A 17,262-nucleotide genomic window follows, 5' to 3' on the forward strand; every position below is an offset into this window, starting at 1 on the left:
TGTGACACTGGTACCGCTAGGGAAACTATTTTTCTCATTCGAATCCCCCAGCTCTACACTCCCCTCTCCACACACACACATACACACACATACACACCCAGGGGTTACTTGCCCAACATCCCAAAGTAGGACACACATCCAAAGATCCAAAGAAAAGAATGATAACTATAAAAATAATTATTTTTCTCCTTCAGGAATCTTGCTGAGTAGGGAAAGCAATTATTTGTACCTTATTAAGTTCATGGGAGTTAGCTGATTCTGATATTAGTATCTGCTAGAAAGTTCTTTGAGGTACCAGATTTTAGTACTATTTAATGGTACATTTTTAAGGAAGAAACGGCTGATAGGTGATAGATTGAAGGGTGGTGATACTTTCCTTTCAGCATACCAAATTACTTGAACCCCTTTTGCAGGGTTTTTTCCATGTGTAACTGGCTTAAAGAATTTCTCAGAAACATATTTGAGACTCCTACAAACTGGTTCTTAATATTTATGCCTGTGGATCTTTCAAAAATGTGCTATTAAATGTGAATAATTATCTAAGCCTTGTAATTTTGTCCTTCAGAATCACTGATGGTAGCTTTGAATCTTATGGCTACTTATAGCTATGGTGACTTACTGCCAGAAAACTCAAATGTAATTATTCCTGCTGGCAATCCTGCATAGCTAGCGAATAAGGAAGAGAAATGCTTATAAAATGAGACAGCATCATCTAAGAGTTTGTAAATGATATTTTGTGCATCCTTGGAATTTGTAGAACGACAAAGAACGCTCATGGCAGATATCTTTATATTGTTACCACTTTGTGTCACTCCTGCTGTATTATGTTTATTCTGAACCAAAGTTGTGTTTTTAGAACATATAAAACCGGTCAAAGAGGTTCTGAAGCTTTCAGAAGTCGGTGTGTCTCTAAAGCCGTGGTATTCTCACTTCAGCCGTTTCAGAGGTGCCCGAGTCCTGCCTGGGATGCATGAGCGCGAGTGAGTGTGCACGCCCCTAGGGAGAGAAGGCAAAAGCTCCACCAGGACCCTTCAAAGGATACTGCAACTTCTGTAAAAATGATGGCTCCCACTGAGCCGGGTCAGTGTCCTTAATGAAACATAAATATTGCCAGGGGGAACGCAAGTACAGGTTTACTCAAACGCCTGTGGCCCACACGATAACCTGCCATGAGCAGATACCTTGAGAACACGTCTAGCAAGCGGTCCAGAGAAAAACTGGACATTGGCCAGGGCCCCTTAACAGTTCAGCCCAAGTTTTCCTAAATGTGTAACTAGGACAGAGTCAAGCTTTCCCCATTTCATAGGGACAAGGATGTTTATCATAAAGAATATTTTATTTATGTTTAAAGCACAGAGCGCCTTTTTTTCCCCCTGAGTGAAAGTCTTTAGATTTTTTCAGAAGACCGGAAACACTCCAGACCTTGGGGATTGTGGAAGTCCAGTCTTGTGCCTTTGTAACTCGCCCTTGGCCTTAAAGCCTTCCATGCTGTTTCCCTGACCTGTGCCTGGCATCTCTCCTCCCATCATTTGTTCCCCATGGTTTGCCATTCAGATGCCGTGGCCTGATTCTGTGTTCTAGTGCGGAGGCCTGCAAGAGCAGCCCTCCTTCTGCTCTGGGCTGGAGGCTCATCCACAGCGTGCGGACAAGCCACGGGGCTAGTTGAACCTTTATAACGCGCTTCAGTCTAAACTGTTTCATATCTTTGGATAAGAATATTTCTTTCTTTTCCTACCTGCTTCCCCTCCCCCCAGTTCAGTTCGTCATCTGCCCTGATGAGCTGCTTTCTTGCATCCATTCTTTCCTTAACTCCTCTGCCCAGTCAAGTCTTTCTTGCTCACGTAAATGGTAGATGGACAGAGCCTCCCATCTGGCACGTCATTTCCATTCGCTTTGTCTTCACAACATGATCTCTGCCCCTGTGTTACTTGTAATCTTTTCTTTTAATTGGAGTACAGTTGCTTTACAATGTTGTGTTAGTTTCTACTGTACAGCAAAGTGAATCAGCTATACGTACACACATATCCCCTCTTTTTTGGATTTCCTTCCATTTAGGTCACCGCAGAGCATTGAATAGAGTTCCCTGTGCTATACAGTAGGTTCTCATTAGGTATCTATTTTATACATAGTATCAATAGTGTATATACGTCAATCCCCATCTCTCAATTCATCCCACCCCTCGCCCCTTGGTATCCATACATTTGTTTTCTATGTCTGTGTCTCTGTTTCTGCTTTGCAAATAGGATCACCTATACCATTTTTTTAGATTCCACATATATGGGCATATACCCAGAGAAAACGGTAATTCAAAAAGACACATGCACCCCAGTGTTCATAGCAGCACTGTTTACAATAGCCAGGACATGGAAACAATCTAAGCGTCTCTCAACAGAGGAATGGATAAAGAAAATGTGGCACGTGTATATATAATGGAATACTACTCAGCCATAAAAAGGAACAAAATTGGGTCATTTGCAGAGATTTGTAGAGATGTAGAGGGACCTAGAGTCTGTCGTACAGAGCGAAATAAGTCAGAAAGAGAAAAACAAATACCGTATACTAACGCATATGTGTTACTTGTAATCTTAAACAGAGAAGACATTGATTCTGCAAAGATTTGCTACGTACCTCTCCTGTGCACATTTGGGGGTGGTCACAGTGATGGCAGCTGACTCCTTCCCCCCAACATAGAGAGCTGACATTGTATTGGGGACAGCCTTAAGCTAATAATTAAACAAATGCTTATTTTTTTTGCTGTAATTATTAACTACTGTGAAGGAAGAGTCCTGCGACAGTGATTAGTAGAGAGATGTCTCCTGGTCTAAGGAGATCACAGACAGCTTCCTCACAAAGAAACCTTTAAATGGAGACTCGAAGTAGGAATTTACCAAACACGAGGGGAGCAGGCAGGGAACACCTGCGAAGAAACTTGGTTTCTTCCAGGAATTGAAAAATGACCAGTGTGGCTTGACTCTGCCCCCTGGGCCAAATCCAGCCTCCCGCCTGTTTTGTATAGCTCACAAGCTAAGAACATTTAAATACTAGAAAAAACGATTTTCTGACACATGAACATTGCAGGAAAGGTAAACTGCAGCGTCCATAATCGAGTCGCATTGGAACACACGCCTTTATGTGTTTGTGGGAATGCTTTCTCGCTCCGTCAGACCACATGGCTCATAGAAACTAAAATATTTACTGTGTGGCACTGCTTAGGAAAAGTTTGCTGACCCCTGGTGTAGACCACGGCGAGTGACGGGAGAGCAGGGCACAGTGAGGCTAGGGTGGCACGAGGAGCCCAGACTCTGATTTGCAGGGGACTGGAGAGGATGTTATGATTTTGACCTGTAACTTTAAGAATGATGAAAAGCCTTTGAGGGATTTTAAGCAGGGGAATGATAGTCGATAGTCAGCCATGCATTTTTAAAAAGACATCTGCCTGCTGTGAGGTAGACCAGAGGGGCCAAACAGAGATGCTGAAAGATCGATCAAGGGATTGTAGCAGCCTCGGCGTGAAATGATGGTGGCAGCGGAAATGGAGAGAACAGAAAGCATCACTCATGTGTGTTGAGCATTTATTATGTTCTGAGCCCTGTACTTAAGTATTTTCTGTATTTATTTGTATTTAATTTTTCCTAACTGTCCTGTGAAATAGGAATAATTATTTTTTCCATTTTTGTCAATGAAGGTGCTGTGACTTCAAAGAGATTAAGTCACTTTCCCAAAATTCATATGGCTAGTAAGTGATAAGCTGGGATTCATTCACATCTGGAGTTTGCTGATTCCAGAACCTAGAATATAAATTTCTCAACTATAACTCTAAGAAGAATATATAACGAGTTTTACAAGATATTTTGTGTTTGACTGGATATGGTGGGTCAGGGAGAACACAATATCAAGAAAAGTTTCAAATTCCTAGCATGAGTAATTGGATAGATGTCTTGCCTACCAAATTCGAACTCATTTCAAATACCAGGTGGTTCTTTAAAGTTCTTTAATTTTCAAAAAGGCAAATTATAGCTGTCTTGCATATGTGAAATGAACATGTGTCAATGATTTTATTCAACTTATTAATTAATGAGGGAACCAGTTAAAATTGGCTCGCATGAGAATTTGAGGGCCTAAGTGTTTATGGTCAATTTAGTAAAGAAATGTTAGGATTAGATTGCTAGGCTAAATACAAACCCAATATGGCTGTAAATCATAACCTTTGGGATTTTCTTTTACACCAGACAGCAGTTATTTGCATCATCACCAGACAAAATCTACAAGTTAACCTCTGCTCCTACTGAGTTGTAAAAATAGCCCAGTCAATAGAACATCAGTCAGAGGTTAAGCTCGGCACTGCGCTGAAAGAACATCCGGTAATTTCTTTTACCTGCTTCCAAGTTTCTGATAATTTTTCTGGCAGCGTACAGAGTTTTCCCAGACACCCTCCTCTTTCCTCTGGTAATATGACTTTTCTTCCGTACGTTCCCATAGTTCTTGGCACATCTCTGGCATGAGAGCTACCCTATATTACAGTTAGGTAATAGTAACCATCGTATGTACGTAGCGTGACCACAAAACGCTTTCAACTGCAGGCAAGGGGGAGTTTCTCTTGACCCTGGCTGGGTCTGAAAATTAAACCGACACAAGCCCGATCCACAGGGGAACAGCATAAAAATGTACTTAATGTAAGTTTCTGTGACATGGGAGCCTGCATCAGGAAAGGAAGACCCAAAGAAACAGACCTGAATGTTGAGGAAGGTTGATGAAGAGTGGATGGTCATGTGGAAATGTGACAGGCTAAGTAGTAAACGTTGGGGTAGCATGTCCGGAGCCCCGCATAACGTCCGCTTTCCGTTCTAATCACCACGGCAACCCTGGGAGGTGTCTGCTGTTCTAGCCAACAACCACAGGGACCAGCGCCGAGAGGCTCCTGACTAGTTTGGGGTCTGTAGTCCGTTAGTGACAGAACCAGGACTCATGTAAACCCAGGGTGTCTCCCATCTCGATTTTGTTTTCAACTCTATCAGACTGCACGAAGGTAACTCTTTCTGCCCGGAAAACCGTGAGTTCTGCAATACGCAGTAATAGTTTCTTTCCTTGTGAGCATGTGTCTCTCACCGTGCCTCATGTGTCATGACTCTGAGTCATTGTTTACGGACATGAGCCCTGAATGGAAGATAAGTAAGAAACTAGGAACAGACTCTGAGATACACCATATTCTTACTGTCTGGCCGTTCCTGCTTTTATTGCCATGTGCGAAAGCTGGGGCTACGGGAATAACCGAAAACCATGGACTCTCAGTTCTCATTTTTTTTTTCCCCCATATCTGACAGATTTCCAGCACAAAATAACCGTGCAGGCCTCCCCCAACTTGGACAAACGGAGGAGCCTGAACAGCAGCAGCTTCAGTACACCGAGCAGCCCCACGGTGATCCCCCGACTCCGGGCAATACAGCGTGAGCTTTCTCCCCCACGGGGGGCTTCTGGGCGGCTTTCTGTCACTAACTGACTGGGATCCAACTGAAGCAGACATTCATAGCCGGTTCTAACCCTGTGATATTTAGGAGGTGTCAGAACTATTTGGAAAGCAAGATTTGGTCTTATCTTCCTTAGCCTCATTTTCTTGTTCTCACAATCAATGATTTTTAGATTCCACGCAATCGGTGATGTGACCAGGCCACAGAGCAGAAAGTGAAATAGTATCGTGAGACATTTTGTTAAACGCCTGCCTGCAACATTTGCATGACCTAGTTATATCAGTAGCCTCTTTATGGATATTTTGAAAGCTGAAATCAGGAATTCAAGGTTACTTCCGTTCGTTTCATTGTTTTGTAAGGAAAAAAATATTTTGCTTTTTGAAATTTAGCTTGAATTTGGTCCGTGTTGACCAACTAATGCAAACAGCCCTCCACTTAGGGTGGTTCGACTTAGGGTTTTTTGACTGTATGATGGTGCAGAGTGATTCACATTCAGTGGAAACCGTACTTCGAATTTTGAATTTTTTTTTTTTTTTTTTGGCGATACGCGGGCCTCTCACTGCTGTGGCCTCTCCCGTTGCGGAGCACAGGCTCCGGACGCGCAGGCTCAGCGGCCATGGCTCACGGGCCCAGCCGCTCTGCAGCACGTGGGATCCTCCCGGACCGGGGCACGAACCCGTGTCCCCTGCGTCGGCAGGCGGACTGTCAACCACTGCGCCACCAGGGAAGCCCTCGAATTTTGAATTTTGATCTTTTCCTGGGCAGTGATACTGGGTACCATCCTCTCTCGTGATGCTGGGCAGTGCACCATCACAAGGGTGAACCACCCGTACACTCACAACCCACATAAGCAGTCTGTTTTTCACTTTCAGTACAGCATTCAGCAAGTCACATGAGACATTTGACTTCATTATAAAATAGGCTTTGCATTAGATGATTTTGCCCAACTGTAGACTAGTGTAAGTGCTCTGAGCACATTCAAGGTGGGCAGGGCTAAGCCATGATGTTTCGTAGGTGAGGTGTGTCAAACACGTTTTCACCTTATGATATTTTTAACTTAGGATAGATTATGGGATGAAACCCCATCGTAAGTCGGGGAAGATCTGTCCTTCAAAATACCACTTAGTATTTTGATTTTAGAGTGTTCAGCCTAGTGGAAAAAATAAATATACTAATTCATCTGGCATCCTCGCACTGTGAGAGTTTCAATTAGACCCAAAGGGGATATTTTTACCCCCTGTGTAGGTGTGTCATAATGTTTTCAGTTATGTTTTGGGAACCTCTGGTGTGTGACGGGGTTGTTTTCTAAGTGTGTAGTAATAACAGCCACTCTCCCAGTGATTCCCAAGCCAACTGTCAGTGCACAGAGAGGCTGGGGGTTGGCATATGTGTGTGTCAGCAACATGTGGGTGTTAGACGTGAGTGTAAACCGCCCAAGAGGGGATGAAATAAGGCAAGACGTGGGGAAACTTAACATACATTGAGATTTTTAAAGGTAATTGCAGCCAAACACTTGTGATGACTAATGAAAAATTGGCTTAAATTACAATTTTAAAATATACCTTTGTTCCTCAGGTTCAAAACTTTGATTTGGTTAAAAAATTAAGTATTAAGTTTGTTTTCAGTTAACTGTTCAATTCGACCTTTTTTCCCCCAAATAAAATGAAATCCTAACTGTTGCATAATGTTAAATACATAGATAAATAAATAACTCTTTATGGCTAATTTACCTCCAATTTGTATCTTTTAATTTAGTTCACTTTTCTTGCTGTTATCAGAGATAGAACTTTGCCAGCGGCAGGGTGAAAGAAATTAATTTCTTCGTTGTTTTCATGTTTCTCAATTGTTCACACGTTTCGACTAAGATAGTTTTACAACTGATTTGATTCATTTTAACTTAACAGTTTTTTAATTGGTTAATGAGTGATGATGTTCTCTGTTTAGTGACCTCAGATGAAAGCAATAAAACTTGGGGCAGGAACACGGTCTGTCGACAAGAAGAATTTGAAGATGTAAAAAGGAATTTCAAGAAAAAGGGTTGTACCTGGGGTCCAAATTCCATTCAAATGAAAGAAAGAACTGACTGCAAAGAAAGGTACTTGTGTGACATCTGGTGGCATTCCAGTGTGTACTGTGATAAATAGCAGTGCGTTTTAAATATTGCACTGGCCAGACCTAACTTTTATTTATTTATTTTTAATTAATTAATTTATTTTTTGCGGTATGTGGGCCTCTCACTGTTGTGGCCTCTCCCGTTGCGGAGCACAGGCTCCGGACGCGCAGGCTCAGCGGCCATGGCTCACGGGCCCAGCCGCTCTGGGGCATGCGGGATCCTCCCAGACCAGGGCACGAACCCGTGTCCCCTGCATCGGCAGGCGGACTCTCAACCACTGCGCCACCAGGGAAGCCCAGGCCAGACCTAACTTTTAAAAAGCAATTAGAGTAATACAGAGATACCTGAATATAATTTCATTTCTAGGATGGGTTTATCCTACTAAATCAATTATTATTTAGTTAAGCAATTAAAAAGATTCTCTGTCTCTTGTTAAGGTTTTATCTGTACTTTGTTAGCTCTTTAAAACATAGAGGCCAATATGTTCTCTTTACTACCTAAAAATATTGTTAGCGTGTATCCACCAAAACCTAATTTGTGTGTCATATGGTTCTATTATATCAAAATGAACATTTTTCTCTTGTAGAATAAGACCTCTCTCAGATGGCAACAGTCCTTGGTCAACCATCTTAATAAAAAATCAGAAAACCATGCCGCTGGCTTCATTATTTGTGGACCAGTCAGGTAAATGTGCTTCAGGAAGTAGAATTTGCTTGAGTTAGACTGAGCCTCTGAGAGTTCTAGAAGTGACATGGGAAAGGTTAGCAGCGTCACATATACTGAGTCGCAGTGGCTACACTAAGCTCAAAAGTTATCTTCTGTCCTGTCAGTCTTCGTGGCGGAAAGTAATCAGGCTCCACATTGTTTATTAGGAATTTGTAACTCTTATTCTTCACCAGAAAAATTAGTATAATTTATTATATAGAACCAAATTACTGTAGTATAGGAAATAGTAAATATGAAAATGTAGGCGCCCTGAAATTCTGCTGAGATTATATTCCCACCCCCACGACCTGATGAAATATTGTCAGGCGGGTTAGTTGTGGGAAACTACTGCTGGAGAGTATTACACTGGAATCTCTAGTTTAAATGAACCATCATCGCTTTCAGTGTTCAGTATTCCTATTCAATATTCAGATATTAAAAGGTTGAAGAGATTTGGAAGTTGCTGGAGATTTTCAATGATGGGTTAACTCTGAAGAAAAGCAAATTGGTCTTTATCCTTGACAATTTAAGGCAGCCCTTTGGTACTGTGGTCAAATTAGAGATGTCTTAGCAAAACACGGGATAAACTTCTTGAACTTATGATCGGTGCTGTGCTCAGTTTTACAAGCACCTTATCACCTACTGCCCATGTTCAGTTTTCTTCTTCTGTGTTCATCACAAGCGTGTGGTTTCAGCATAAATATCTCCATAAATACTTTCAGGTAAACACAAGGCGGGTGCTGTGTAATCCCTGGGTAGATGCTTTCTGATGTCAGATTCATTACTGTATTCTGACTCTTTCTCGCCTGTAAAGGCATGAGGGTCTCTCATTATACACTACGACTCATCGTCAGATGGCGTTTGAGGACTAATGAAGAACAATTAACAGTAATAAAACTGTTAATTCTGTAGTACAAGTTTCATTATTTGTGACTGTTGAAAAAAAGTCTTCTTGCTTTTTTTCCCTGAATTTTTTTTTATTCTTTCTTAGAATATTTTGATCCCATGAATAACTCTTCCACAGGACAGTTGGAGGAAATAAAAGGATGTATTTGGCTGACTCAGCTGGGTCTCCATTAAGTTAACCCTGTAGTTCATTGGAAGGATCACTGAGCAAAAGGTTTACACAGTCTGTCCTGCTTGAAGGTCCCCCTCCTTCCATCTGTGGGGCCTCATCCTTCTAAGTGTTTCTGTCTCAGCCCAAGCGTTTCCTGAAAACGTCCCCTGACCGCCTTAGCTGCAGTGGTGTCTCACCCCATCCCTGTATCTTAGTACCCAGTTTTACTTATGCATCGCTCTTCCCTGAAATCCTTATTGGTCTGCATGGGCACCAGTAATGTGTGTGTTCTCTGTCACCCCAAATTAGAATGTCAGCTCCTCGAAGGCAAAGATTTTATCTGGTTTGTTCACCACCCTACTCCCAGGGCCTGGTGCATAGCAAGTCTTCAGTATCTCCTGAATGCCTAAGTGAATCCTAAAAGGACAGTTGGATCTGATGTAGATATTGATTATATTCACCTTGGTTTGGGGCCTGCGAATGCATGCCATCAGTCATAGAAAGACTGGGAAAGATTGTGATGGATCCATGTAGATTCATGACAGCTCAGGAGGAAAGTGTGGGGAAGGAAGTGCTCAGTATGCTTCGAAACCTATGGCTTTTACTTGTCAACAGCATTTACCCTCTTTTTTAAAAAAATGATGGCTTAATAATTTGTTATTCGTTACATGTACCGTGCATTCAACCCATCAAAGCGCAGTTCGTGCCTACTTGATGAAGGCACTATTTGGGGAAGACCCCTCACAAGATGAAACCTGCAGGGATGCTCACAGCCGCTGTGACCTGAAAGTAGAAAACAGAGGAAACCGAACGACACCAGAGAGGCTTCAGCGGAAGCCAAGATCACATGTGGGAAGAAGGGCAGTGTCAGGCCTTCTTAGGGCCAGGCAGGATTTTGAGATAGAATTGTCTGAGGGAAATGGGACAGTGGGAGGAGGACACGGGGAGAAAGATAGCAGAGGAAAATACTGGGCTTGTTGGGAGAAAAGCTGGCATCCGGCTGGTCTAGCGAACCGAGCACATTTTAGGTGCAGTGGACACAAGGCTGCAGAAATCATGGGTGTCTCTGTCGGGGATGATCTGGACACCAGGTGAGGGAGTTCGTCGTTTCAGTCATTCATGGTTAAGCCCTAAGTGATAAGAATTATAGCTTCCTCTCCAGTAGCAGAATATGTTACCCTTTGGGGCTCTGACCTCTGGAGAATCTTCTCCTGTTGCGGGGCTCCTACACTTTAATGGTAGCTTGTTGAAACAGGCTGCTGGGCACCACCATAGTCTGAAGTGTGCCAAGAATTCACTGCTCTACGCAGGATGGTTCCTGTAGCAACAGGGCGTGGCCCAGTTATCTAGGTCACGCGCAAGGGCACCTTTTGTCTGACGTGTCCTCCTGCTGCTGTCTGTGCATGTGCATTTCTGTATCTTGATGACTTTGTTTCTATAGAAGTTTCTGTTTTCTGTGCCAGTGAAGATCCACTTCCTGAAGGACAGGAAACAGCAGAGGACTTGCTCGCCTGTTCCTGTGCAGGGAGCTGAGTCATTGCACCCTGGACGCCCCTTCCTTAGGGTCCTCCTGGACGAACCATTTGCTGAACTGCAAAGGACTCCATGTGTTTTGATTTAGAATATGTATTTATTAGATTTCAGCCTTGTTTTACAGTATAGCTTGCATGGTTTTTACGGTAAAATGGTTCTAGCCTGTGTGTATTTATACTTCTCTGTAGGGGCATGTGAAGAGCCACAACTTGCCCCAGATGGATTGGAACACAGAAAACCAAAGCAGATAAAATCACCGAGTCAAGCCTACATCGATCTCCCTCTTTGGAAAGATGGCCAGAGAGAGAATCTGGTGGAACCCGAAAGCTGGGAGGAGAGAACCCCAGTGAGCCCTGCCACCAGCATTCCTCAGGGGACCCCTCCGAACAGTCTGAGCAGATCCCCCCAGAGGAAGAAGACGGAGTCTGCTCTGTATGGCTGCACCGTGCTGCTGGCGTCGGTGGCTCTGGGCCTGGACATCAGAGAGCTCGCGAAAGCACAGGCTGCTGAAGACCCGTTGCCCAAGGAAGAAAGGAAGAAACGCGAGGGCATCTTCCAGTGGGCGCCTAAGTCCCGGACCAGTGCCAGCTCCGCCACTAGGCTGCCAGCCGCAGGCGAGGGGACCAGCAGCCCATCCCCGCTCCCTCCGTCCAGCGCTGCGAACCTCCTGTCCATGCCTTCTCTCTCCACCAAGTGCCTGCTGCAGACTGATGGCGAAGATTCCTTCGAGAGCAGCACACACGTCCCTTGTGACCCCAAGGTGCCCATTCCAGATCCTTGCCCTGCCTTTGGAAGGAGGGATCAGGAGTCAACCCCCGTGCCAGGACTGGAGACCCATCGTGGTGTGTGGGGAAACCTGTCTCCTCCCTTCACAGTTCCAGCACGTGTGGACGCATCTTACGCTGCTTCTTCAAAAGAAAGAGCAGCACATCACCGACGGACCATGTCTGATGGAAGTGCTTCTCAGCCCCCAGGTAGGCTGCATTCGTGGGTGAAAGTACCAAACACCACTCTAGAGGATAGACTGTAAAACTGTATGGCTCTCTGATTTTATCTTCTCCAAGCGATTACATTTACAAATTTGTTTTCACATAAATCTTTGAATTTTACCCTACTCTTTTGTTTGACTTTATCATTTGGATCCTTGGAGGAGTATAATTAAGTTTCAGTAACTTAAATACATAACAGCATATTAAAACAGAAAGAGGGGCTTCCCTGGTGGCGCAGTGGTTGACAGTCTGCCTGCCGATGCAGGGGACGCAGGTTCGTGCCCCGGTCCGGGAAGATCCCACGTGCCGCAGAGCGGCTGGGCCCGTGAGCCATGGCCGCTGAGCCTGCGCGTCTGGAGCCTGTGCTCCGCAACGGGAGAGGCCACAGCAGTGAGAGGCCCGCGTACCGCAAAAAAAACAAAAACAGAAAAAGCACATGGAGAATAACTGCCCCAAGCCCCTTGTGGTAGGAAGGAGAGTCATTTGCCAAAATCTGAACCAAATAATTAGTGGGAGAGTTGGCAGTAAAACTAGTCGTTTGACACAGTGTCACCTGGCTTTGCTGCCCAGGTTTATGTTGAGATTGAGTTTAGGGGGTGTAAAAGTCAAATGGACAGCAGGTGCTGTGTGGGGAATGACTATTATTCCTTTTGTATATAAAGATAATTACAACTACCTCAGATATAGATCATGAGGATTAAGTGAGATAATGTATATGAAAAATGCTTTTTAGTTTGTAAAATGTTATGCTAGGATCGGTTATAAAGTATATTAAAACTGAAACTGCTTTCATTTGCGTTACCTTTTCGTTTATCTCTTTAAGTGCTACGCCTAGACAAGATTTTTCTTCATATTATTGTTCATTGTCTTTAGATAAATTGGTATATTGCCCTTTTATGATGCAATAAAGTATTAGTAATTTATAATTGCACATGGTGAAACCCTAGCACAAGAATCCCATAAAAAAACATGCTTTTTTTCTTAGTTTGAAGCCAATGATTATTTGTAAGTCAGTTCTTCAGAACAAAAAAGGGAGGGTGTAACATGTCAAAATGTATCTGCTTTCTTATTTTCATTAATTTTTTCAAATCATCATCTGAGAGTGAAGTCAGCCATATTCACCGTCATTTTTAAGTCTTAACTTTGGTCCAGTCTAACCCATTGTGAAATCTATCCTGTTAATGAAACACTTCTAATAATCATTGTCCTAAGGGTATGATGATGACTTAGCTCTTTACAGGTGTCGTTTCCATAGGTTCAAGCAGTCTTTCCAACCTTGTAGTACTTTTCCATAAAAACAAACATTCTCTCCTAACAATTTTAAAGGTAAGGTTTGTGTTCAGGTTCTTTTGTGAAAGCTCACTTTAAGGTGGTCACCTAAGGGAAGTCATCCTGGTTATTTTCCTTGCTATCCATTGATTTCGACATCACTGTCTTTCTAATCACACACTGTCTTTGCCTCCTCAACCAGCTGGTGCAGCTCTCACCTCAGCCCCCGGAGCCTCTCAGCTGCCCCCTGAGTGGGTTTGGGGGACGCCCCCCTCGCCGCCTGGACCCCGTAGTGACCTGCCAAGTGAGGTCCCGCCCGAAAAACAGAGAGCTGTCCATATGGTGCCTCTGCCCCGTCCTCCCCACCTAAGAAGCCAGGTAGGTGCCCCGAAGGCCTTCCCGCAGAGAACAGAGTCTCAGCCCGCACAGGCCTGCCCTGTGGTGGGCGGTCCAGGACCAGCCCCTGACTGTCCCCTCGGTGCCAAGGAGAGAACTAAGCCCCACGTGCCTTCCTTACTGGATGCCGACGTGGAAGGCCAGAGCAGGGACTGCACGGTGCCTCTGTGCAGGCTAAGAAGCAGAATGAGCCGACCATCCCTGTACGAACTGGAGAAAGAATTTCTGTCTTAAGTGCCTTATATTGTTCAAGCATTTTTTTTTTAAGGTGAACAAATGAAAACAGTGTGTCTACCTTTGAATTGTTGTATGCTGCCGTGTTTTCAAAGCTGTGGCCATGTTACTAAGATAGTAATGGATGTCTAACTTCTCCAAAAATATACGTGATTGCGGTTGGCTGACTGTATTGTTATTCCACTGGATTCTTACCTAGCAACTTGAAACACTACACACGTGTAAAACAAGTGTGCAACAACGTAAATCTGTGTTTAAGCACAATTTTAAATGCTTTGTTTGCTCCCATTTATATCCTTGTCTATTAGTACACACAGAAATTGTAATGAGTGCGCCATTTTTGTTTCCTTCCTTCCTGTTTCCTTCCTTTTGTTTTCTCTTTTCCTTTACCTTTTTCCATTTCTTTCCCTTTTTTTGTTATTTGTGCAACAAGAAGCCAAGAGTAATGTGATGTTAGCAAGTAAAGATGTTTATGTAAAAAAAATTTGATGACTAGAACAGATGGAGAGTCCTATTTGAACTACCTAACAAACTCAGCAGTAGGCTTATAATGTATAAGTATGTCCAAATCTCACCTAAAATATGCACTCTTTCTCTCTTTGAGAAAATTTGACTGAATGTAACTTGTAAAAGTTTTAATGAATGTAACTTCTAAAAATTTTATCCATTAGAACTCCAAAGTAGATTTTTCAAAAAGCCAGTCATTGACATTTGACTCAGACCATATACTGTATACAGTTGAGAGGCGCTACCCTGTGTGTTCTCCCTGTAGAAAGGATCTTCCTTCTTCCTTCATCAGTAGCCATTGATTTGGTATCCAGAAGCGTAAAGCTTTTCCTTTTGTCGTAGAGTTTTTAAAAATCAATCGATGCGTGCGTTATGTGCCGAAGAAAATTCATGTCATTTAATATTATTTTTCTCTATTGAAATGCATAATCTCAAATACAGTTAGAAACACTGCAAAGTCGAGAAACAGCAGTACGGTTAGAATTTAAGTGTTTTAGAATAGTAGTTACTCACTTAATTGTAGATACATGTTAGATATCTGTTGGGTGGGACAGGCTGATGTGATAGAATGGAGGAATTTAAGTTATTTTCAGATGTGGGTTTATAAAGCGAATCTTTGGATAGCAGATCAGGTTGATTTTAAATTATTTTATGAGTCACTTTTATAAATCATAGAGTTATGATACAGATAAACTACTGAGTTACTAAGCTACTGAAATGGCTATCCAGGAGCTTGGTAAACTTGCCTGGGTTCTTTTGTTAAATCTATTATGCTTCTCTCCCTAGAATATGGTTATTCAGATGACACACAATAAGCATTTAAAATTTTCCCTACAGTGAAAAACTTTAATGGCAAACATTACTTGATACTTCATTTAAAATTTTACCTTGGTTAAGGTTTACTGAATAACTGGAAGGTCAGTGATTTAATCAGGTGTGATAAAGTATCTACCTATAGTAGGAAAAAAAAAGGAGGAAAATTATATTATTTGGCCATTTTAGAACCTCTTAGTCATCTAACAAGTATGCCACTGCAAATGATGAACAGGGCATGAAAGGATTATTTTAACATAAGCGCATTTTGCCTTAAGGAAATTCTTGAAGCACAATCTCAGGTCCTTAATTACATTTTGTGGTGTTATGGTCCATTCTATGATTTGGCTTAACTTTTGGGTGGTCGTTGAATTACATAACAGAGATTTGGTTTCCTCAAAATTGTATCACATTTGAAACTGTGGTTGGCTACTTCATACTCAGTCATACGAGGGCATGTAACTTCCAGCTAAAAGTAAACGAAATACATGCCTACGGTAATACGTGAAACACGAAATACAGAAACTGTGTTTTCAGTTTTGCTTCTACCAAAACACTGTGTGTGTGTGTGTGTGGCACTTTGTGTGAGGGTAGGGGAGTGATGGCTGTCCGTCTGTGTGGTCCCTCTACTCTGTTCCTGTTTAGCTTTATTTTAGTCAACCCTCCATTATGATGACTTTAGAAATGAAGTTACATTAAAAAGATAATCGTCATATAAGGACTCGATCTCACACGTTACTGCAGGTAGTCACTTTTTGCTGAGATCTGTTGTACATTTGCGATTTTCTGTGTGTATAGGTATACTTAGCGGAATCTGGTTATTTATTTTCACATAGACTTCATAGCTCACTGAAAGATAAATGAAGCTGATTACTATTAGTCAACAGTTAAGGTGCTCCCACTGCAGAGATTTGAGGCCTGGGCCTGATACGCTGTATTATGAAGCTTTGTGACTGAAAAAGATGTTTACATATGTTGTCTATTTTTTTTAATAAAGTTTTTTTTATAGCTCGTCTACTTGCTCAGTGGCTTTGATCTCCTGATGACTGTGGCTGTAGTTTGTAATGGTTCATTTTGTATTCAATAAGGAAAATGTGTTAATAAAGATTATTAGTAAGTCAGGTATTAACCTGCTGAATTCATTAAACTGAAGGATCATGATATGAATCACGGGATTCAATGAAATACTTTATTTAAAATGTTGTTTGGTTACGTTGAAACGTTGCACTTCATCGTGAGAATTTTGCAACTCCAGCTTTTCAGAACGCACCTTTTGGCAGAGTGAGTTAATGTATGAAGTAAATCTCAGTTGATGCTAGAGCACTGTGATTAACGAGACATGTTGATTATTAGCGTGTTTAAATCAGAAGAATTTCAAAACCCACCTAACATCTGGTGATTCTTGGTAAGCAATAAAAACTTCGGTGAATTAGAGAAGTAGATGGTAGCATTTCGTGCAGATCCAGGCAACACCCTATCGTATAAGAGGGAGAAAAATTTAATGTCTGTTGTATATCTGCTGAGTGTTAAGGACTCTCCTAGGTGCCCATATAAGGCACTTCCTATAATTCTCTTTAGTGAAGTTTGTGAGGTAGGTAGTAGTATCCCTATTTCATTAGATGTGAAACGGGCACAGAGAAGTTTGATAAAGTTCCAAAGACTCACCACCAGTTACCTGTTCACACCTGCTGTAACCATACATATAGTATAGAAGATGGAGGCTTCTGTGGAATCCAAAGCTAAGGTAGTGTTTCACACATCAGAAAGCTCAGAATTCTAGAATGGCTGAGTACTTACTTAAAAACAAAGCTAACAGTGGTTAATATGGTGGGATACTTCCTAAGTAATTGTGAAATGAAATAGAAAGTACTAAAACCTGCATATCCAACAGATCAACTCAGAGAAAAAGCAGTGTTCTCTTTAGTGGGTTTATAAATATGATGAAATTATTTAAGAACTGCAATGTAAATATAAAATAATTGGGCTTAAGCTGTATGTACTCTTTACTTCTGAAAAGGTCAACATGCTAAAACACAGTGAAAGATGAGGCGTTTATGAATGAAACAATGTAATAAGTGCCACATACAGTGGAGCAAAAACTAACTGTTCTTGTTGTTTAGCAAGAAATAAGTAAGTTGAATATGCTGCAAACTCATTAAGTGCCTACTGTGATAGCCACTG

General features: G+C 42.2%; 1 protein-coding gene across 8 annotated transcripts in view; it reads left to right on the forward strand.

Annotated features, from left to right (window-relative positions):
- The window catches only part of MAP3K21 (mitogen-activated protein kinase kinase kinase 21), a 74,334-nt gene that overhangs the window by 34,308 nt on the left and 22,764 nt on the right, over positions 1–17,262 (forward strand). For 5 of the 8 annotated variants that reach the window (XR_016388020.1, XR_016388021.1, XM_089897423.1 and 2 more), the window contains exons 6-11: positions 936–980; positions 5,322–5,444; positions 7,410–7,560; positions 8,165–8,262; positions 11,062–11,847; positions 13,334–13,509. Coding sequence is in view for 6 of the 8 variants with exons in the window: in XM_089897423.1 (XP_089753549.1) it covers positions 936–980; positions 5,322–5,444; positions 7,410–7,560; positions 8,165–8,262; positions 11,062–11,847; positions 13,334–13,509 (1,379 nt within the window). In the remaining 2 variants the exon portion in view is untranslated. Of the gene's footprint in view, positions 1–935; positions 981–5,321; positions 5,445–7,409; positions 7,561–8,164; positions 8,263–11,061; positions 11,848–13,333; positions 16,095–17,262 lie in introns of those variants that run through there. The other 3 variants (XM_089897421.1, XM_022553066.3, XM_022553068.3) reach the window with 3 other exon arrangements.

This window comes from Delphinapterus leucas, chromosome 16 (assembly GCF_059928025.1).
Source record: "Delphinapterus leucas isolate spDelLeu-1000000601 "Yukka" chromosome 16, BTC_Dleu_Yukka2, whole genome shotgun sequence".
Lineage (NCBI taxonomy): Eukaryota > Metazoa > Chordata > Mammalia > Artiodactyla > Monodontidae > Delphinapterus > Delphinapterus leucas.